Below are 22,802 nucleotides of genomic sequence, written 5' to 3' on the forward strand. Positions count from 1 at the left end.
ATGCACTTACATCTACATGGTATTCCCCTTGATAGCCCTGTCTGTATTTAAAGTGGCATAGGAGCTTTTGCTATGAATTATGTAGTTCTTTTTTTTCATGTTTCCCCTTGCATTCTCCTTTTATTGGTGTTCTGGTACCAGACCTGGACAAAAACATGGAGTAAGTATAGGCTTTAAGGTGGCTGCTTGCTTGTGTGAAACTCAAAATCCTGGAGGCTCCCTTCATTTCCAATGCATGAAAAAGGAATATTGAGCTTCTTCTGCCACCATTCTTCATACAAATTTAAGGAAACAAGAATAAAGGATTAATAGTTTTCTACAAGAGGCAGCTGTGCTGCACTCCACTGGCCCTGTTTTTCTACCTCCCATCCCCAGTGGGTTTTAAGTTTAGGATAGTCCAACTCAAGAAAAATCCCAGTTATAAAAGGGAGTCAAATCAAAATCAGCTAGTGTTGTGGTGCTAGCAAGCTCTTTGGATAAAGGCCTATTTCGCTCATTTTGGAGATGTGTACACTTTTGTGGGGGTGACAGATTTGTTTTCATTTTGCTGCACAGTGCTTTCATTTTGTAAGCACTTTTAGCTGTGAGTGACTGTGGGAGGCATGTAACAGTATTATTTAAAATTTCAGAAAGCAATTCTGCTAACAAATTAAATTAACTGCAGATTGTTGCACTGAGAATTCTGACATTGTGCCCTTTAGTGGTGGAACTGCTAGCAGGGATGTGTTGCCTAAGTAACCAGTTTTAATTTACTTGTTTGGACACTTGTATAGAACTTAGATGTAGCAACCCTGACACAATCCATCTCCTATATTCTGGCACATTTCTGATCTGTTCTTTTTGTTGTTGTTTAATGAGATTTTTTTTGTTCTAAGGCTGACTTTCCAGTCTTAACATTATTTTTCTGTGACTTTATAGTTTCAGCTTTACTTTCTGTTGCACTTTGATTTTTAAAATCCCTTCTCCCTTTATTTTTTTAAATAATTTTTACTCTTTTATCATTGAGTCTCTTCCAGAAATATGGCCACTTGCCATGAGAAATACACTGTCATTTGTTCTTAAATAAAAAAGTCATTACTCAAATGGACATTAATAATGTCTTTCTTTAAAGATGCATCTAAACTTTAATAAATACCATCTTTATGATAGCATTAGGAGGACAGAGTTTAAGAGAAAATCAAATTGTTCTGGTCATCTGGTCTGACCGTCCACACCTATTTAAACTGGCAGTTGTCCATCCTCTTGCATATAGGAGTATTAAAGTTTGCAGTTTCTTAAAAGTCACAAGTTAGAAGTCAGAAACAGTTTCCAGCCTCCTTATCCTATCCAACAGAGTGTATTTGCTCTCAAAAAATTCTGTGTCTATTAAGCCCTGGGAAACCAGTTCCATCAAATGAAATTAAATACAAAATTGAACCCTAAGCTGGGGCCTGGTTGATATTACCAGCAGGTTTTGACCTTGTTTTATTCCCAAGAATTCCAGAGAAAATTTATTTCTACAGCTGTTGATTACACTTTCAGAAGGTAATTTATTACCAGAAAGAAAGAGGAAAGTTTTCACTTAAATTCCCATCTTCAAAATCTCTTAAGAGTTCATATGTTGGAATGAAAGATATCATACTGCATATGATGCAAACCACCACAGATTTTACCTTCCTTCAAGATGAATAGGTTTTTTTGCTAATTGTTTTCTATTGTGCTAGAACTTATAATTTCAAAATAAAGTTTGAGCCATTAAATGAACACCTTTCTCACCTAGGTTTTTGCTCCATGGTGGTGCCTTGTTCCTGTCACTTCCCTGAACATCTCTGGACAAATACCAACCATTGTCATGATCTCTCTGGGTTTTCTTTAGAAAAAACTTACTTTGCCACCATGATGTCACTGGCAAAAAGACAATGAGAAAAAAATTGTTTGCTGCTTGTCATAACCGCGCTTTTCCAGTCTCATAATGTTTAGGGCACACATTTTGCACACTATATTGGATGGAAGGAGATGTCAGAACACAGGACCTGTGGATACAGTGTTGTAGGCAGAGTGTGGTTTCTTTGTCTGCCTTCAAACTGTCTTTCTCAGCTTTGGTAGGTATTATTGCCTGGCCTGGTTTTCCTCTGGGGAAGGCTTATATCACAGACAGTGTAGTTGTCTTGTCAGGAATTAATTTGCTAGAAGGTTTGAGTGCAAGGAACAAGGTAACAAATCTCTGTCAATACTTCCTGCACCTGCATCCAGCCAGCTGCAGGACCTGCCTGCAGTCAGATTTCATTCTTTTTTCCTGCTGATCATTCTGCATTAGGTTTAGAGTTGACCTCTGATTTGGAGCTATTTATTCAAAACTTCTTGGTGTTTCCATTAGAAAGAAAGTCCTTAGTTTTTCATAAGTCGTTGGTTGATGTAATTACATATTTTCCATCCAGGCAAGCTGCCGATATGCACTGGTAGATTTGTACCACAAACTTGTATTCTGCCTGCTTTCTTGGTACACATCTTCAGCCATTGCTGTGAACATTTATTTTGTGCCACCAGGCCTGAAATTCATTAGTATCTGTCAGGATCTGTTTGCTTGTCTCCCATGGAAAGAGTCAGCTATGTCAAAGCTGTCCATGGTTTATGTCCCAGAAATTACTGTAGTGAGGACTGGCACTTTGTTGGCAGCAGCCTCAGCAGAAGAACAAAGGAGCTGAGGAGATATAAAGTCTGAAGTACATTGGCAAAACTTTAAAGGAGCTCTGAACATTTTAAATCTCTTGAGAATCTGTTTCAGGGACATTGCTAACTTCTGGTTCACAGGTGTGAAATGGCAATAGGTAAGGTGAATGCTCACCATCGTACTTGGTATATTCTATTTAATTGGACAGGTGATGATACTTTTTCTAACTTTGTTAGCAGAAAACTTCTGCTATTAAATCTTAATTTTAAGGTAAGCTTTTCGAAGTACATAAGTACAGAGCAATATGAATTTGATAGTAATTTAATCTCAAATTTTGGGTTTCTCTTTCTATGATCTAGTCAGAGGATTTTTTTTTCAAATTAATTGCCATCAATAATTGTTTCCCCTAATATTACTAGAATTTTGAAGATGGACTATAGTGTATGGTCTGTATTTACCAGATGCCCCAAAAATAATTTAGTGCTTCTTATAAAGGAATTTCTATCTGCTTGTGAAAAATTATACTGGGCTTCTACCTCTTCCACAACAGTAAATTTACCTGATATTAAGTTATGCAACTATTCTTTGGTAAGTTACTTCCTTTCTACATAATTCATGCTAAAAATATAATTTTCTTGCAGTAATGGATGTCCAGTCATTAATTTATTGTCTTGAGAATTTTCTTTCCAAAATAGAACAGTAATAGGCAGTAAATCAATTAATATCCATTTACCAGTCTTTGAAGATTAACTGTTTATGGTAGAGCTCTGACTACCCATGATTACTATTTGATTTCTTGGATTTTGTCCTATGAAGGTTATGCTCAAATTGCTTCAATATGATCTGAAATCTTCAGATATCCTCGGTTACAGTCAGTGAGACTTTTGACCTTATAAAGACAAGCAGAAGGCTCATTAATCAGTAGGTCTTTATTGGGAATGGGAACATGCTGAATGTCAGTAATAGGTACTGCATCTTAAAGGTTTTGAAACAGTATATTTGAAATTATGTGCCACTGGTGGAAAGCACCACTCACTTTTTACTGAAAAGGCTCAGATGACATATATGGAAGTGGTCAAGGATAAAAAAGTCAAGATATTAAATTGTTTTCCATCCCTTTTCATAACCCTGTATATAAGATATTTGATATATAGTAAAAGGCTGTAGCCTTCATGTCAGTTTGAAAGCATAGATCTCAGGGCTATCAGGGCTTGTCTTGCCCTGTTTGAGCTTGTTTAAACAATTTTATACTGGCCAATTCATTGCAGCCTCATTCAGCATAAGTGGTATGATAATTACTCTACAGCAAATGTCTGAAAAATGTATGCATTCCGTGAACAAACACCAGCCATTTATTTAGCTGAGGATGAAGGAGACATTGGATAACTCTAATACTTCACTTGGGAATCACGGAGAAGGAAGAAAGTGTGCTAAATTGGACCCAAATGAATCCTAGACCAAAGATGAAGACTTTCCAAATTATGCCCCCAAAAGAGAACAGTTGCCCTGCTGGTGAAGGCTCCAGGTTGTTGATAGCTTGACTCAATACATCCCCTTTCTTCTTGAGGGAGATTGAAGTTGCTGATGTTAGACCCAGAGGACCATTGTAGAGATGAAGACAACAGGAAGAATAGAGTTAGACGCTTGGAATGTCATGTTCATCAACAGAATTAATGAGGATTTTCTTAGATAATTTGGACTATTAAAACAGAAATTGTGCTGTTTAAAATTCCTAGGTCTATATTTATGTTTCCCTACTACTAATTGAAAATTTTGTGTAACAGTTTTATATATTTCATATTTAACTTATTTTATACTGAAATGCGGCCACTGGACTTGCTTAAACAATTCTGCCACTTTGTAGTGTGGTGGACATCTAAGAATTTATCCTTTGGGGCAATCTTTTGGCCTAACTTAGAAATTCTCAAGACTCAAATTTTTCTTGAGTGTTTTGATAACATTTAGCTAAAATCTTCATTAGAATTGTTTATTTGAACTGCTGTTTATATATTTGACAAAAATGCAGATGGTAATTTGTTCACTCAGGTGAGTTGTCTTTTTGATGTGGTAAATACCTAGCTTACAACAGCTGTCTAGAATTTTAAATTGGTAAGGAAAAGCAGTAAAAGTTTATTGCCATACTTGAAATAACCCGTCATTACCTATAAACACCACATTCATTTAAAACTTTGTAATTCAACAAAAACATTCAGTAAGTCTGATAAGGAATGAAAACTATTGCTGCTGATGGTAGGTGATACCTGACTGTGAAAAACAACAACCATGTAAACTTTGAAAATAAACACTGGAGATTTTGAAAAGAAAATCTCAAAAACAAGTTTGCCAGCTGTGGTCTGAAAATGTGTGGTGCATCTCATTGGATAATATGAGAAAATATGTCTTTTTATCTCAAACTTTATTATGCTCAACTGCATTCAAAGCAACTCTGGAAGCAGTTTTGCTTGCTGCAGGAGAACAATCCCCATGGTGGTAGACCCAAGGCATGGCACCTTCTCTGGCATTGGTACTCCAAGACTACAAATGTTTTCAAGAAAAAAAAATTCTATCAAGTTTCTAGGAAGTTTCTAGATAAAACCATATTGGATTTTTTTCCCTAAGAGAGCAACTGAAAGCTCGTCACTTTAATGCAGGTGTAGAGGATCACTACCTGATGAATCATGTAGGGATAAGCAGCAGTCTGAGTAAGAATTGTAGAGGAAGAATAGGAAATTGGAAATATTTAGAGTCTGCATGGTAGACTAAGGTATTTAGGAGTTTGGAGCTGTGAAAGGGATTTACCTGTTTTATTTGTTTCTTGATTTTTTTTTTTCCTGTGACTGGGGAGAATAATATGTTTACTTTAATCACCTGGGACTTGTCTAGCCTGCCAGCTACACCCCTTTTCCCTGACGAGGCTGGGAGGTCTAGGGTTATTTTGTGTGATTGGGAGATGGAAATAGTGGTATGGGGTGTTTCTGATTCATTCCCTATCTGTGGTGGTTCTAGGAATATCATTTGGAGCAGCCCCAGTGTCCCTCTGAGCTATATTTACAGCTGCTGCTCTATGAGAGTTTTTACAGCACTGGAAAAATGTCCATGTCTTAGTGGCAGCCGGCTTAGGAAGGTCATAAGAAGGTTTGTTTGTTTGTATATTTTATTTGTTCATTTCTTCGCTTATCCCATTGATCTCTCACTGTAAACAAAGTCACTCAAAGTACAAAGGGACATTAACAATTTGTTAAAAGCTGCAAGGAAAGTTCTAACATTCTGGAGATCTATGAGAATGTACTACATTTCACATTAACATGTCAATGCATCTAGACTGGGATTCATATTCATTTATCTTAGGTGCAAGGATTAAATTAATCTCTAGATCTAAACATGTCTTTTGGTAATGATAGAATGAAAAATAGTCAAGAAATTAATAAGTGATAGAATATTTCCTACAGTTCTTTGAAATGTGAAACTGCTCTAAGAAACACATAGCTCCAATTGAAAAGTGATTACTCTAAAATTTTTTAATATGTCTGAGTTAATTTAAGAAGAATTACTAGGCATTTTAAACTTAGGATAGAGCTGTTTTATTGAGGCAGCACACAGTTATCTCGTGATTTTTTTTCCAAGCAAAGCATGTACTCTGAAGTTTTACACAATTTCATTATAAGTGCTAAGCTTCTACCATTAAGCTCCTGAGTGCTTTAATTCCAAGGATTTTTTCCCAAAGCCTGTGCCTTCATTGCATAAAGTTGAACTGCATAATAATTGCACTGAAAGTATGTTTCAGATGAGCTATTCTCTGTTCAGAACATCATCCTTTCAATTAACAACTCTGAAAATCGGAGCTGAAAAGTATCCCTCTCTTATCTTAGTGGAATATTATTTCTTTGTATATCAAGATATTGCCCTAATATTTAAGGCTGACTTAAAATTGTGGAAAAAAGTTATTAACATTATTAGTTCCTACTTAGTCTAATGGTCTAGGGGTATCAGAGGGTATCAGAGAAAGTCAGAAATTTTCAGACCACTTATTTATTTATAGATGAGGAAATTAAGATAAAGGGGAGTTTTGACCAATAAAGATTTTCAATACATACCTCCTGTCTCTTTTTCAGGAATAATTCCTAGAAATATGGAGAGCGAGCATGACTGCTTGGAAATCCTTAGGAGCAGTATCATTGCAGAGATGTTCTAAGGATTAAATCAATAATATAGGGAAACTCCATGGAGAAGGTTTTTTTTTTTTTTTTTTATTTTAACCCTGGTTACTAAGGTATATATTTTGTTGAGACTCCTGCTAGATCTTAGCAGCCTAATTTTCAGCTCTTGGGTATATGGATGTGTTTCAGCACTAAAATATTGCTGATATTTTAGTGCTGCTGATATTTCAGCACTAAAATATTGCTAATATTGCTGGAGACACAAACCTGGGCTGTGCTGATTTAGCTGCAGCTGTGGGACATGAGCCCAGTGATACTGCTTTTTTCCAGATTTGTCCCTTATCTTGCTGTTTTTTGTAACTAATGTTATGTATGACAGAAGCAGACAGACCATTGGAAGGATTTATTTGCCCTCACTTGCATATTTAGAAGTGATACTGAAGGGTAAGCTTATTTTTCTGTTAAAAAATACCTCTAAAGAACTTTTTTCACTCAGAAATTGACCTCTTTGGATGGTCTGCCCTGAGAGGGTGTTTGTCTGCCTCTGCTACCTGTAATGCCTTTGGTTGCTGTCCAGCCTCTGGCAACCAAGGTAAGGAGAGATGAGTTGAGATGGATAGAACTGTTTCATTTGGTTCAGGTTTAATTTTTATAATACACTATTTTTCTCCAAACTTTTAAAGAAAGCTGGATCTATTTATGTTCTTGAGCCTGAAGGCAAAGCCAGCTCTTGTTCCAATAATTGCTAAGCATGCTTAACGTGTTTACATTTTGGTTCCAGTGAGGGCTGCATTATTGAAAGAAGTGTTCCAACAACCTCTGCACACTGTGTGACCTGAAGCAGAGCAGCCACAGAGTGTGCCGTGGATATCCCTGCAGGAGACCAGAGTAGAGGATGAGCTCTGGGAGCATACCTGACACTCCTTGGCCACTGATGGGTGTTTCTCCCATGGGACCAGTCTGGAGCTAGTTTGAGTTTAACACCTTATGAAACATATTGAGCCATGTGATGTGATAGTTCATACCACAGAACGCATCAGGTCCTCTGCCTCCTGTCTCCTGTGACAGTGCCACTTGCTCTAGGTCTCTTGCAGGGACCAGGGAGCTGCTTGTAGGAGAGAACAGAACCAAATGCTTGGTAGAATGATGTGATAGAAGAAAGGGAGCAGTGCTGAAACCTGTTGGAAGTCTTCAGTCTGCAAAGCAAATACTGAGAAAATCTTTATTCCATTCTTATTTCTCTGAAGAAGTACATAGCAGGCAGGAGGTAGAAATGCTCCTACCTGATCAGCGTTTATGCCAATTCATAGCTTTGCTTTCTAATAGGATATTGCTTTATGGACTAAGAACCACTTTTGGATTTTTTTTCCCCCGTCATATGTTGCAATTTAGAGAAAGAAGAGCATTTCTTCACAGTTCAGAATTGAAGTACTTTTTTTCCCAAACTCTAGGTGCAAAAACAATTTGTAGTAAGTGGTAGACATAGGGAATTTTATCTCCCTCTGAATATTTTCTCTACTTTATCATCACCTGTGATACCTTCTTGAATTTTATCCCTTTAAAAGATGGAACAGATGCTTCCAGATTGTTTCCCAAACTTTAATATTGTTTTAATCTGTAATGATCTAGGGCTTTGACATGATTAAATCTAGTTCATCACACCTTTTCCTAATACTATAGACTTTTTCCCTTTATTAGTTGTAATTATGGTGGTCATGATGTACACTGATCAATGCATTAAGTTTGCTTTTAACCTCTCAGTTGATTTCACTGATTTCTTTTAGCAAATGGAGATGAGTGCTAAGAACACTTGCCCAGAATCCTTTTATTCAAATATATTAATTTTTTAGTTCTCAATAGTTATCAGATAACTATAAACTAAACTCAATAGTTTCAGATAACTATTGAGTTAGTGCCACTTAACTGAAAACAGATGCTGTGCAATTATTGCCTTTGACATCTAAGTAAAGAATTCTGTCAATTCTTGTTAAAAATGGATTAGTTTGGGGTAATGGTGATTGCTTGACTTTCTGCTACTGTACAGAAGCCTTTCAGTTACAATTTGACAATTTAAAATTAGAATGGCCTTGTGACAGTATGAATAGTGTACATTTGGGAAGGGACTGTCAAAATGAAGTCTTGTCTGAATTTTTGGGAATTATTTTAAAAATATAGTTTTGGTGGTTTTATTAATAATTGGCTAAAATTGCTCTTGCATGAAAGATTTTGGGGGATTTCTTTAAAATTAACAGTGTTTACTAAAACTTTGTATTAGAAGAAAAGGAGATATATGTTAAAGAGTCATACACTGGCATTATACTGCTCCCCTGTCTGATCACATAAAGAAAACAAAAAAGCAAATTATAAGTTTGCCATTTAAAAGTTATATTAAACCTAATGAAATTTTAATTACTCTGAAAGAGTGACTTGATGCTACTCTATAAGACTTTTCCCTGAAAGACAGTTAGTATTTGCAGAAAAATTTGAACATGTTTTCAGATGCTGAAGCTCTTATCCCAGTTTTTTATTTCTTTCCTCTGTTTCATTACTGATTATAACTGGCTCTACAAAAACCTAAAGGAGAATTGCTACCTGCAATCCATTTTATGCTTAAGCTAATAACTTTCTGTTCACATGAAAAATAGTCTCAAAAATGCAAAGCTTTTCTGGTTGTGTTTCAGAGCCTGTTTGGACTTCTTTCTAAGACTTACCTTTTCAAACTCCTAGATTAAATATCTGAAACTTTTTCAACAGATTTACTTAAGTTGAAGGCTGAGCGGGCAGTCTTTTTCACTTACATGAAATGTGACTTGTCTTGCCTTAAATTAAATTAATTAGGGTAAACCAGAAAAATCCAGATTTAATGTAAATTCAATCAGTTTTCTGTTTTAACTTTCTTTTCTTTTTAAAAAACTGCTTGTTTGCTAAAATAATTTTGGAAATAGACATAGTGTCTGGCTTTGCTTACTTTCCTTTCAGACTTCATTTTCTCTGCAATATTTCTCTAGTGCTTCAAAAAATACCCTTTGATTAGTGCCCATCTTCTGCTTTCCTTGACATCCTGCATATTTTTGCCATTTTATACTTTTCCCTCTCTGTCTCCTTTATGTTTTTCAGGGTGCTTCCAGTTCAGTACTTAAAGTGTTTGTCCTTTTGACATTCCCTGAAAGTCCTTTGCTTCTGAGTCATCTTCTTGTTCCTTTCTATATGATTCTTAGAACTAGAAAAAAACCTTTGTTGTTCTTTTTCTTAGTTAACAAGAGGGCTGAACTGTTGCACTTATCAAGAAACCCTCCCAACATGTACATAGCCAAATACTTCCCAAAAAAATGAGACACCTTTTCTTTGGTTTTGCACTTTCTGTTAGGCCTTCACTGAAATACTTTTTCCCTTATTCACTGATGATCCATGGATTACACCCTAAATATTTCTGAATATTTGATACATTTTTCATTTATTTCCACTCATAACAGATATTATTGTGGTTTTGACTTGTTTGGGCTATGCAAATTTGCTTGTTATGAATGTTTTAGAGCATATCGAGCTGGAAATGGAAATCACTTCCTGTCAAAATCATCCTTAGATTCAGAATATTTGTATACAGATTTATACTACAGGCATAGCAGTTCAACAGTTGGGAAAAATGTGGTGGAAGATTTTATAAAATGAAAGAAAGCTGAAAGACAGGGAAATCCTGGTATTGTGATGCTTATCAGTGTGAGGGGAGTTTAAGAAGATATAAAGGAAAAAATAAAAAAGATAAAATATTGTATGTTGGAGAAAATTAGTTGAAAGCAGCTGAATAGCAGAAATATTTAAGCTTTTACAAATGTAGTAACATGAAAATATATGGCATAGGGTGTTCTGGTTTTTGTTGGTTTTTTTAATATAAGCTTCTAGTCTAATCTGTACTTATAGACTGGAAGAAAATAATGATATGCATTCTTTAGGAATATATATATATACTTATATATCAATGAACTTTTAATTAATTTAGTTGTAGCTCTGCTTTTATCAGGAAGTTTTCCAAACAGCTCTATGTCCAGAGGACAAAGCATTAAAATAAAACAGCTAAAACAATGTCCACAGAAATGATGATGAAAAGGGTGGAGTTGAACCAAATGAGCTGGAAAATGCTTTCTAGGCAGAGCAGGAACCTTTGTCACAATAAACATGTGCCTGCCTCTGGTGTTGGAGATAATAGGAAGTTGCATCAGACCTTGCACTTCTTGCCTTCAGGTGATGTTGGAGTAGTAGTCTTTGCTCCCTGACAAGAGATTTCTTACACTAGGAAAATACAGATCTGCAGAACATACAAATGATTTATTCCCCTCCAGGCAGAGTTTGCATGTTTCTCTCTACAGATATTATGGCCCTTGTGCATTCCAATCAGCATACTTTAGTTACAGTTTATCTTGTCTTATTTCTGCTCACCAGGGCTAACCAGCAAATCAGAGCTATGCATGGTGGGATGTGCATTCCCCTGACTTGATTTTGTGAATTTGTGGGTGACAAAATCTCCAGATCTGCTGGCATCAGTTACTTGTTACAGCTGCCACTTGGGAATTTTTTTTCATCCCACTATTCCTATTAAAGGAATGCCATACTTACCTGAGTGCCAGATTTATTTTGTCAAGTTCTCACTATTATTTGCCTTCCAAATTTTGCGATTAACTTCTCTTTTTCTTACTAACACTGCATCCTTCGGTTTGGGGCATTTCAAGTATTTAAGCTACTTCACTAAAACAATATTCTTGATTTTATGTGATGCTAGGCTGAATGAAAAAGGTTGATTCAACATTCTCTCACAAGGTTGGCTCTTTTAATTATTTGGATCTCCAAGTCCCCCTCCTCCATGTGAAGATTCTTGAGTCATTGGTCTAAAGGTGTGGCCAGAACCACTGTGATTTGGTGAAACATGGAAACACGGTGAAAGGTGTTACTAAAACATCCTCGTAACAAGAGACAGAAGTCAGTGCACTGATTTACAGCCACTTTGATGCAAAATCAATTGAAATTTAAATTTCTCTACTGTTTTTTACATTCGATGTACAAACTTTTCATACATTTTGTAAACATTTGTCAACTCCTTCTGAGCAAATAGAGGTCTTTGTGGATGTTGGTAATTTAGTAATTCCACCCTGTTTTCCTGTTGTTTTCTTATCTAATATATTTTCAAACCACTGAGCAATAAATCCAATCAGTAAGTTAATGATATACAGTTGACTTTCATAGCATGTGCCAATATTTTTTAGTCATAAAACTTTATATTCAGTTAAATATTATCCTAAAACACACCAGATTGAAAGTCACTGCTTTGCAGAAGCAGTGACTTCCTGTAAGCTGCAGATTAAGAAACTGAGGTTCTAAAAAACATCTCCCAGAGAGATGTGTGTAAACACAGCTTGCTAAAAGGTGCTTCATGACCAATACTAGTCAGTTTTAGTAATTATTGTTCAAGTGAAGGCTTGGATAGCAACATAGCCCATGAACAGGCTCCTATACGTCTGTGTGCTGTATTGCTTTGCTCCGGTGGACACTCAGTCATCCACAGCAAGTGGGTGCCAGCGTGGGGATGGCTCTTCTGCTCCACCTGGAGAAGTGTGCATCTGCACCGACTGCTGTGGGGACAGCGGTGATGAGAAACAAGGTAAGTGTGGTGGGCCTTAGACGTGTGATACAGTTTGGTAACCAAATGTGACAGAAGGGAGAACTAGGGGGCATGCTTTTATGTTAAAAAATGTAATATGTTTGGGAATTCTTTTTTTTTTTTTTTTTTTTTTGGTTGGAATTTTTTACGCCCTTCATTTTCTATAGAAAAGTTTATTCCAGCTTCAGTTTGATTTTTCATGCTTTTTTTCTTTTTCAACATTTGTGAAGTGCAAGACTCTCATGGATCTTCACATGGATATTACATCACAAAACAAGTGTTTCCTCATTCAAATTCAATGTAGATTCAGCAAGTAATACATTTTTCCTTAATTTGTTTGATAGCATTCAGATTTAATACAAAATACCTAGACCAAGGTATAAGCTACAACATTTTTTGGGTTTTTTTGTCTAGACAAGGGTGGAACTTTCCTTGAATTCATGAACTGATTAGCAACTGATTATCCTACCTTAATCTTTGTCCCATGCATTGGTTACAAATACAATTGGTGCTATTTCCTGTAAGGAATTGATCTAAGTGGTGAGAGTGAATTTTAACTGCAATCTCTGAGTAAAACTGCATCAGAATTCCAGTATTTCTGGAATACTGTACTACAAAGTGCTGCTGCAAATGATTTCATGTCATGTTTTTAAGCAGCTGGAGATGAAACACCACACAGTCGCTTGCTTGTGGTGGAATGGGAGGAGAAGTGTAGTAAAACTTGCGTGTTGAGATAAGAAGAGTTTATTAATTAAAAACAAAAATAAAGTAAAATAAAACAATGGTAAGGGTAATTATGGTAAATAATAATAATAACAAAAAGGAAAAAATACAATTAATATACAATACAATTGCTTGCCACTCCCTGACTGGTGCCAAACCTCCCCTTCCTGATCCCAGATCAGCTGTGCTTCCAGCTAACTCCCCCCAGTTTATATAGTGGGCATGACCCTTCCCAGCTCTGCTCCCCCCTGCCCCAGTTTTGGTGGTTTTCTTTTATTTTTTTACAGAATTACTGAATATTCTGAGTTGGAAGGGACCCACAAGGATCACTGAGTCCAACACTGAAGTGCATGGCCTGTATGCAGACCATACCTAGAGCCTTGCTGTGATGAGCACCAGGCTCTGATCAGCTGAGCCAGCCCTGCAAACTCCTCACTGGCACAGCATGAGGAAAAGGGGGAAAAATAAGTCCTTGCCATAGGATATATATGACTTAGCAAAATTCCTAAACATCAACATGTTATCAACACCACTGTCATTCTGAATCCACTGTAACAGCTACTGAGAAGAAATTAACTCTTCCCTAGCTGAAACCAGGATAGATGTATAAGGTAGTCCTTCTCCTTGAGGATTTTTGTTCTGAGTCCAAAGAAGAGCTTTATCAAAAATTTTAATTCTAACTAAAAAGCTTATCTAGGTTCTCCTCCTCACTATACAACAAAGGAAGCTACCATCTTTATTGGGATTTTAAAATTTCACTTTAAATATAAAACAGATGGTCTTTAGATGAGCCTGTATCTGTCCACAATAAAAACTACGAATTAGAGCATGTTAGCAATCACTGAATTCAGCTGAAATCTATGAGAAAGAGCAGTAACGTAAATCTGGGTTCTTCAAATTACAATTGTGTGTCCAACCACATAAAGATTTTCTTCCTAAAACAGGACTCCCTGTTTTATCCAAAGAGGATGCAGAGATCTATTTGGAGCAGGAGTCTAGAATCAGCTCTAGGATACTTGCTTTTTATTGGGTATCAGTACATTTTTGTAAGTTTCCTGTGCTGTACAAAAATGTATTAAATGGCAATGGCTGAAATGCCTGTTGAATTCCCTGATGTGTCTAACACATCTCAGGTTAGCATATATTTTTATCACTTGCCCAAGAGGTGGGTATGCCAAGTTCCACTGCATAGCCTTGAAATCCTCATTGTGCTTGGTCTTGGTTTCCCTGGAAAGGGCATTTACTCCAGGCAGCATTTTCTATTGTGATTGCAGAATATGGAACAAGAAGTGCATTCTTCCATTATCTTTTATGGGGGCTTTTTACACTTGTCTGTTGAGGGAATTCAACTATAGCCAAATGCTTATATGAAAGTAGAGAATTAAAGGTTTCTCCAAAGACTAGTATGAGCCTTTGTTCTCTTTAAAAGCCCTAAATATGAAATTATTTTGTATTTCATGTGAACGAGCCAGAGGGGTTGAACTAGGCTTTGAGGAATAGGCTGCATGCTGGGACTGCTTGGATAATGCTCTGGATTACTTCAGGAGATAAATCAGCTGTCAGACATGAAGATACAGATCAGGGAGTCAAACTGAAGATTTGCCCTGCTGCCACTCTTTCTTGTGATTTGGGATTATTGCAAAATTATTTTTCTTCTTAGGTTTCATCTCCTGGTCTCATGTTGGTGACAGGTGCCTGGTCTTTTCCCTGGGCTTTGCTCAGATTTAAAGAAGCTTCTGCAGTGAAAATATAGAAAAAAATTGGAATTCCAGTTTTTATTGTTCATTTGGTCTTCATACTGCAAAGTATTTGCCAGGAAATGAATGATAACTAAATACTCTTAAATATATTTTTCTCCCAGAATATCCTAAATTGAGATTTTATTCACATGCGCACTTGAAATAGAACCTTTAACTGTCATCTGTTCCTGTGAGACTTGGAATTTTTTCTTAGAAGTTATTTTAGATTTTTTTTTTTGTTCACAGGAAACTCAGCAAAAATTATATAGAAAATCCCACACATTTCTTCCTTCTGGACTTTTCCTCTCTATGCAGTGATTTTTACCTTTGTAAATCTATCTTCCAGCAAATTTACATTGGTTTGCTTTGAAGTTATATTTTTAAAAATTAATATTGCCTTGGAAAATAATGATGAATTTTTTTTTAATTTAAAGTGGTATAATTCTTCATATTTCATGCATATTATTTTGCAATTGTTTTTTCAGGTATGAGAAAATGCTTGAAGAAATATTGAGTGAAATCAGGTGCATCTCATGCAATGCCAAGCAGATATATATACTTCAGTATTGTTAGTGCTTTTGATGAACCTCTGACATGCCTTTTAGCCACTTAAAGATATAAGGAATAAAAGCAGCAATAAAAAAGTTGGTTGATGGCTCAGCCAATGTGCACATTAACTTGAGTCTGGAATAATGAATTATTTCTGTTTTCCCCTCACCTTGTAATTAATTGTTGCAGTAAACTGATATGAATATGAAAGTAATGAAATTGAACATCATAGTGTGATTATCAATGCTGCAGTTGTTACTTTATTTAAAATGACCAGTGAATTATGATAATACAGACTAGACCAAAAGCATTAGCAGGGGCCTGGAGTGGGCACCAATTAGAGAGGGAATGTGAAGGCATTGTAGCTCTTGTATCCAACCAGAATCCCAATTAGAAGGCAGGGTCTTAGCCGCCTTCCTCTCCTGTGTAAGACAAAGGGCGTGGGGAAATGATAGTTTCCACACAGGACACAAAATCTGGAGACAATGCTATGTACTGGCCACTCTGCTTGGGCTGGGGTTGCAATAAGTTTGCTCTTTACAGCTGCATCTACTTAGACTTCTTTTTTAATTAAATCCTTCCACCGCTACAAGAAGTACTTCAGGGAATGGGGCTGTCCAGCCTGTCAAGCACATCCAAGCATTTTCATTCAGCTTGGATGTGATGCATAAAGGACTGTTTGACACCTGTGTAAAAAACCAACATCTGTCCTTCCAGCCCAGTAAGCAGTTATTTATCTGGTCCCATACCTACCTCAAATTGCCTGAATGAACTCATACACCAAACTGGGTTTGGTGCCAGAAAGGTGTTCTGCCTCCCTTTTCCAACCTATGCTGCTCTACAGAGAAATCTGGAAGGGGGAAAATGCTCCTTCCTTGCCACATTGGGATGTGTACTGGAAGAGATAAGAAAGAGGAAAGGCAAGTGGGGACACTGTGCCATTCTGAGGATTGATTTTGTCTCGTTTGAATGATGTGGAATCAAAAATAAAACCCAGCTTGCTCTCTGATTGCATCCTGGTGTTGATTCTTTGTTTTTCTGTGCAAGAACTCTGGACAAATTCTTTACCTTAGAGCTGCAGTGTATTTTAAGAACAGTCTTTGCATATAAACTATACTAGCTTGGAGATTTTCCTACAAACAGGTGACTACACACATATTTGTGATGAAAAGAGCACATAACATGGTAATAAAATATTGAATTGACAAGTTTGGATTTGGTTTGGTGGAGGAAGGACTTGGTTGATTGTTTGAGTTTTTTTTCTCCATGTTCATTCTCAGTTGTCTTTCTTCCACTGTGCTGTTTCTCTTCGTTCATGATTTAAACATTCTGGTGTTTCTCACTTTTTTTCAGAGCCCTGTTCAGAATGTTTCTGTGTGTTAACTATACAGCAAGTGATGGTGAAAAAATATCCTTTTGATTCTGTTTTTATGCTTTTAATTTTTTGTTTGCTTCAATTCAGATTCCTCCTGGAACAACTGTGATTTTGAAACCAATCTATGCAAAGTTCTTCCTGAATTCAATTTACAGCCTGGCTGGATAAGAAGAAATGGCCGATCTGGGATGGGACCACCATACTTTGACCATAATGGGAATGAGAGTGGTGAGACTCCTCATGTTCCTTGGGGAAAGGATGGACTCTTACATATTATGTAGTTTTCTATTTAATTTACTAAATTTTGCTACTTTCTTGATTGTTCATTTATATTCTGCCACATGTTTCCTGAGCATTTTTGTCTTTTGAGGTGATTTTGAAGTTTCTTTAAGGTGATTGCAATTACAATAACCCAGAATTCCAGGGGGAAAGGGGAGGAGGAAGACAGTATTCCAGTGAGCAATTCTTGTTATCATAGAGGAGCAAGTAATCAGTTTCAAAAGATGTGTTTACCTATCAGAATGATCTTTACTTGTTTTGGAGATATTAGGTGGTAAATTCAGTCTTGACCATTGCGAAGTTCAGAAAATTTGCAACATATTTTCATGTTTTCTTGGACTGGTAAATGCCTGGAATGTGTGTATCTATCATCTGTGGCTAATATTACTACTCCAAATATTTTGAGAGAAGAGGACTTTGTATTTGGAGATAGGATAAGCTTTGATAGTCTGTTTTTGAGCCAGCTTCTTCCTAAATCGTCATACAATTCTACTTTACCTTGAAGAGTGTCTCTCAACTAAATAATTTCTTTTCTCTGTCCTCAGACAAAATTTATCCTTTATACTTGTCCTATGGCCAAATTAACCCTGCTTTTTCTTCTGTGATACATACTGTAATACAATAGCTGTTTAGTTCTCTTCTCCATATTTTCTGTTATTCTCTTTCCCTTCACCTCCACCCACACCCTCTCATCCATCCTAGGTGCTTTGGAAGCCTTCATGCTGAGCACCTGAAGGCAGGCATGCAATGTTGGAGCATGTACAAGAAGAGAATCCTATGTGGGATGCAAGTGTTGTTGTGATTAGCCCAGGTGCTTTACAACCTGTTCCCAAATTGTGATGATCTGGGAGTGTGGAAATCTGCACTGTTCTTAAGTAGCATCTCCTACACATTGCATAAGCCATCAAAGAGGTAGAAGTTCCCAATAATGATAAGTATAAATTGGTGGTTTCAAGGGGAATGTATGGAAAACTTGCTTAGAAGTCAGCACATGAAAATGAAACCTAAATTTAATTTTTTTTACTGAAGAAAACAGCAACCAAAGCCCCCATTCTAGGTTTTCCTGCAAGTTCTCATTTCACAGTGGACAATTCTCATGATACTCTGCAATTAGGAATTTTTTATATATCTGATGTGCTTTTAGCAACTTCAGGTTTTGCTTGTGTGTATCTCAGAAGCACATCCTACTGTGTCTATTGTGCTTCCAAATATAAGGTTGCTCTTAAATGAGTGTTGATTTAGACCAATGTTGGCACAAAAATGTGAGCAGCTAGCAAACCCTTTTCATACACACATGCTTTTTCTCGAGTATGCAAGTTGTGAAATAGTTTAAAATAATAAATCTTTTCTCATTAAGAAACACATTAAAAAAACCCCAAAAGTACAATGGAATACAAATATAGCAAACTCTTGGCTAGAATCAAAATAGGTTAGCCAGGCAACAGTCCTGCTGTAGTTGAAGTTTCTAGAATTTGTGTGTGATTGGTAGTGCACACCACATCAGGATGCAGCAAACGCCAGAAAGATACACTAAAAATCAATAAAAACTGGTGGGGAAGGGAAAATGTGACTTGTACAGACTGCCAAAGCCAGGCAAAGATTGAGAATCATGAACTGAAGTGTTTGTTGCAGACGAAGCAAACTGTTCAGTCACCTGTATTATTCACATTTACTTGTTTTGGCCCTTCAGTCACTGTTGTATCTGCCAGGTCTGAATTGTGCAGTGGTCATGTTAATCTAAGTTATTTTATTCAGGTAGCAGGAAGTTCAAATACTTGTAGCTATTCAGCTTTCTGAGAGGCTGTGTACTCAGACTGGTGAACTGAATAGCTAAGGGGATTTAAATGCATTGTATTAATTTGCTTCTATTTTTCTACCTGGAGACTGTCTAAACTGCACTTTCATTTTCTAAATGGTGATTCTAATTGCCTAGGAAATATTTATCTTCTTATGGCAGTGAGTCGAGTTTTCCCGCTGCTGGTGACTCAATAGACTATATGACCCATTTTATGTTGGTTCCTGCTTATAAACCCAGAAATGATTCTCTATCATGACAACTGAGCAGAGTATGCTCTATGGTAGAGTGTTAAAAGGAAGAATTCCTGCCATCAGGATAAAACACCCACATTAGTAGAAAAGCAAAGATCCCTTGGTAAATTTAACTCCTTTGATGATTTATGTAATCATTTACCAGAACCCAAAATATTTCCTTAGGTCTGTCTTTCATGGATCTTTATTTTTTTTCACTGAAAAAGTAATTGAACAAAACAGTGACAACCACTTTAAAAGAACCCCAAAAAAATCCACAACCTGATTTTGCTAGATGAAACTATTCTCTATGCAGAGGTGTAATCTGAAACGACTTTCAAAGAATTTCTTAAAATTTGCATTTCTTCCCTATCTGTGTAAAACTTAAAATTCCTGTGGCAGGTGAAAAATAAATTTTTTACTCTTAGACACATTAATCTTCAGAGAACTAAAAGAAAAAATTTCAAAAATTCATGGAAGCTAACATCCAATGGAACATATTGGAGTCAGGGACAGGGCTCTTCAGAGACACCAGGCCATCTGTTGTGGGTAGGAGCAATACCCTTGCAGCTGGCAGGCTCCAAAAGTGCTGCCTGAGCAGTCAGGAAAGGTCTAAAACCTGGGGGCACATGGCCATTGCCCTGGTAGCAGGCTGCAAAATGATCCTCTGTGGGGGATTGCTCAGCTGGCTCCAGCCCTGAGCTGGGCTGGTGGTGCTTCATCAGGAGCTTTCCAGTTCCACACAAGGATGAGAGGTCAAGGTGGGTAGTTTTATAATTTAAGTAGTTAGATGTTTTCATCTACCCTCTGATATTTGGTGAATGTATTAATCTTTATTTTTAGGAATTTTTTTTCCTTTAGTCCTGATCGGCCTTTTTTCTCCTTCATCTTCCTCCTTTCATTTGCATGTGAATGTCATAGGACAGCAAGTTACTTGACATTGTTTGGAGTTTGGGAAGAGGAAGAGAAAGGAAGAAAAATAATTAAAACCAGAATGAGTCTTTTTCTATTCTTTATTTTTCATCTTGCATCCTTAGCATCTAATATCTCTGAAATCTTTGTGTTCAGGAAGAGCCAAATGTTGACTTGCAGTATTTGATATCCTAAAATAGGGTTTTTGCCTTCCATCTGTTGCAAGATCAGAAACAATATTGTCAGGAATAGACACTATCAGTCAAAGGGCATGGCAACAACCATAGTTCACTGACTCCTCTTGAGCTGTTACACTTTCAAATGAAGCAAGGACTTGTTTTGTAAATGAAAAAGAATGGTATCTTTAATAGGAGCTTTGAAGTTGCAAAGACAACTTTTTATATTTGGAATATACAGGGATACCACTTTTCTCTCAAGGCAATTTCCCGAGCAGCCAGAGCCCAGACACCACCAGTTTTCAACCTATAAAAACACCACAGTCTTCTCTCCCATGTTCCACCACCTCCTCAAAGACCGGGACTATCATGAAAAATGTGTATTGTTGTTTACAGCAGTTGGATGTTTGGGCGCGAAATAAGTTATGTATTCAGTCATTGGAGCTTAAAGTCTTTGGATCAGCTTTTTGAGTTAGTCTCACTTTGTCCCAAAATGTCGAGTATTCAAGACATCACCACATGAAATGTTTTGGAATCCTGCTTAAAATTTTAGCTGGAATGTGGAGCAATACCATGACAATATTGAACATGGAAAAAAGCTTGGATCAAAATGGCTACAAGACCTATTCATCTTTTCTGGGGAAACAATTCCAGTTGGTTTTTTAATTATTAATTTATACCTGTGCATATTGCTCTCCTTGTTTTATTGTTTTTTTTCCAGGCTTCTAAGTTTTCTATTTTTATTCCTTTTAATAGCTTATTTCCTCACATTGTCCTCTGAAATGCAATCCTCTTCTGCAGCTTTAAGGACAAGAGTTTTCCTTCCAACTGATGAAGAACACCTTTGCCAGGTATTTTGATGCACGTTCTTTGTATTATACTGTTTGCCATAGTATTTCCCTGGAATAATCAACCGTCTTCTTTTTCCCAGATTAAATTCCATTATTGGGTTGGTCAAATGAGCAGAACATTAATGGTGGGGCTTCAAAAGCTCTCTGAAGATATTGTTACAAACATTTGGCAAGTTTCAGGAGAACCACAAAATCAGTGGAACATAAATACCATTACAATCAATAGCACTGAAAAGTTTGAGGTAGGTAAATTGAGGTTTCTGTAAAGGATGCTTCTTAAATGGTTTATAAATTGTGGGCCTTTTTAATAGGTCAGCATTAAATATTTTGTAATTGAAAACAAGACACTATCATGAGGTAAATGAGAAAAAAGCCATTTTGATGATCATAGTTTGCATTAACAAATACAGCTTTTTCTTAACATTTAATGGTGTTAAAACTGACACCAAACTTTGCGTAAACTGTGCGTGTGTCTTAAATAAAACAGTCTCGTTGAGCCATAAATTATCTACCAGCCTACTGAGGTGATATACTTGTGATCTTAACTTTCAATACAGTCTTCTCGTAGCCTCAGACTAACTGGAATGATAAACTCAAGGTTTCATTTGTATAGGAAACTGTATTTTGTATCATGAGATGCTGTTTTGTAGGGCTACGGCAGGTGACAAACACTGTATTTAACTATTAATTGCAGCTTTGAGCCTTTGTCGCAGAACACATGCAAATGGTTTAATTTTGCTCAAAGTTACTGAAAAGCAATGCAAATGTCATATGCTATTTCAAAGCTTTTGCATGTGCATTTACAAAAAACATTAACACAGTAAATGTAACTTAGGGCTATAATATTGTGGGTGATGTACACTCATTGCTATGCATAATACTGGAGAGAAAGTAGGGAGCAGAGAAGAAAATGAGAGGCCTTTCCTGCTACTGCAGTTACTGTGAAGTTGCTTAGCATGCAAACCTGAAGGCATGGCAGCACAACCTCGTTTCCCTAAACCAAGTGAGTAACATAATTACATGGCTTCCATATTGTGCTAAAGCATCCAACATGATCTTGATTTTTGAAGCAATGCTGGCCTGCTCAACTCCTATGAGAATGTATATTGCAAAATACCTGTACCCAACTCAACACAAGTATCAATGTTGTTATTGGTTATTAACTTACCTCTACCTGATAAGAGTGTATGTAGCAATCTGAGGTTGTATCGAAAGGGCTTACTTCTAGATTTATTTTTTCATTGTTCGTATTACTTGGCAAATTGACTGAGTCTGGGAATGGTTAATATAATATGGCATCTACTTCCTCTGAATTGCTAGGTCCAATCCCAATTAGATTATTGCTTGCAAACCTGGTTATCCTTTGGCCTCTATCAAGTGAACTGATGGGCAGAGTCCAGCTTTAAAGAGGCTGGTGTCAAACTTACTGCAGTAATCATTACAACTGACTTAAGTAACACAGCTCAGAACCTCACAAAACCTAGAGTCTGAAACCAAGCAAATTTTCTTCTGTTTGCACATTTTGCTACAGTGACAACTTGCAAGATATCAGTGTCATACAAGTGAATGCAATTCACTTGCCCTTTTGCACTTGTTATTTTATATGACAAGCCTACAGGGATACCTATGGCATTTTTCAAGATAAAGTTTTGATTATTAATGTTTCTATGAGAAAAAAATGATGGTAGACAAATAATTTTTATTTGGATGTAC

The 22,802-nt window shown here is 36.6% G+C and overlaps 1 protein-coding gene and 1 long non-coding RNA gene across 2 annotated transcripts in view; both read left to right on the forward strand.

Moving 5' to 3' along the window:
- Window positions 1–5,306: 5,306 nt before the first annotated feature.
- LOC137486960 (uncharacterized) lies at window positions 5,307–6,896 on the forward strand. Its single transcript, XR_011005820.1, has 3 exons — window positions 5,307–5,414; window positions 5,657–5,785; window positions 6,763–6,896. It is a non-coding gene; the product is annotated as an uncharacterized lncRNA (long non-coding RNA).
- A 5,233-nt stretch (window positions 6,897–12,129) lies between these two features.
- The window catches only part of MALRD1 (MAM and LDL receptor class A domain containing 1), a 236,655-nt gene continuing 225,982 nt past the window's right edge, over window positions 12,130–22,802 (forward strand). The window contains exons 1-4 of the mRNA XM_068212566.1: window positions 12,130–12,457; window positions 16,931–17,071; window positions 20,995–21,089; window positions 21,170–21,331. Coding sequence (XP_068068667.1) covers window positions 12,295–12,457; window positions 16,931–17,071; window positions 20,995–21,089; window positions 21,170–21,331 — 561 coding nt within the window. The 5' untranslated portion in view covers window positions 12,130–12,294. The remainder of the gene's footprint in view (window positions 12,458–16,930; window positions 17,072–20,994; window positions 21,090–21,169; window positions 21,332–22,802) is intronic.

The sequence above is a fragment of the Anomalospiza imberbis genome, chromosome 1 (genome assembly GCF_031753505.1).
Source record: "Anomalospiza imberbis isolate Cuckoo-Finch-1a 21T00152 chromosome 1, ASM3175350v1, whole genome shotgun sequence".
In the NCBI taxonomy this organism is placed as follows: domain Eukaryota; kingdom Metazoa; phylum Chordata; class Aves; order Passeriformes; family Viduidae; genus Anomalospiza; species Anomalospiza imberbis.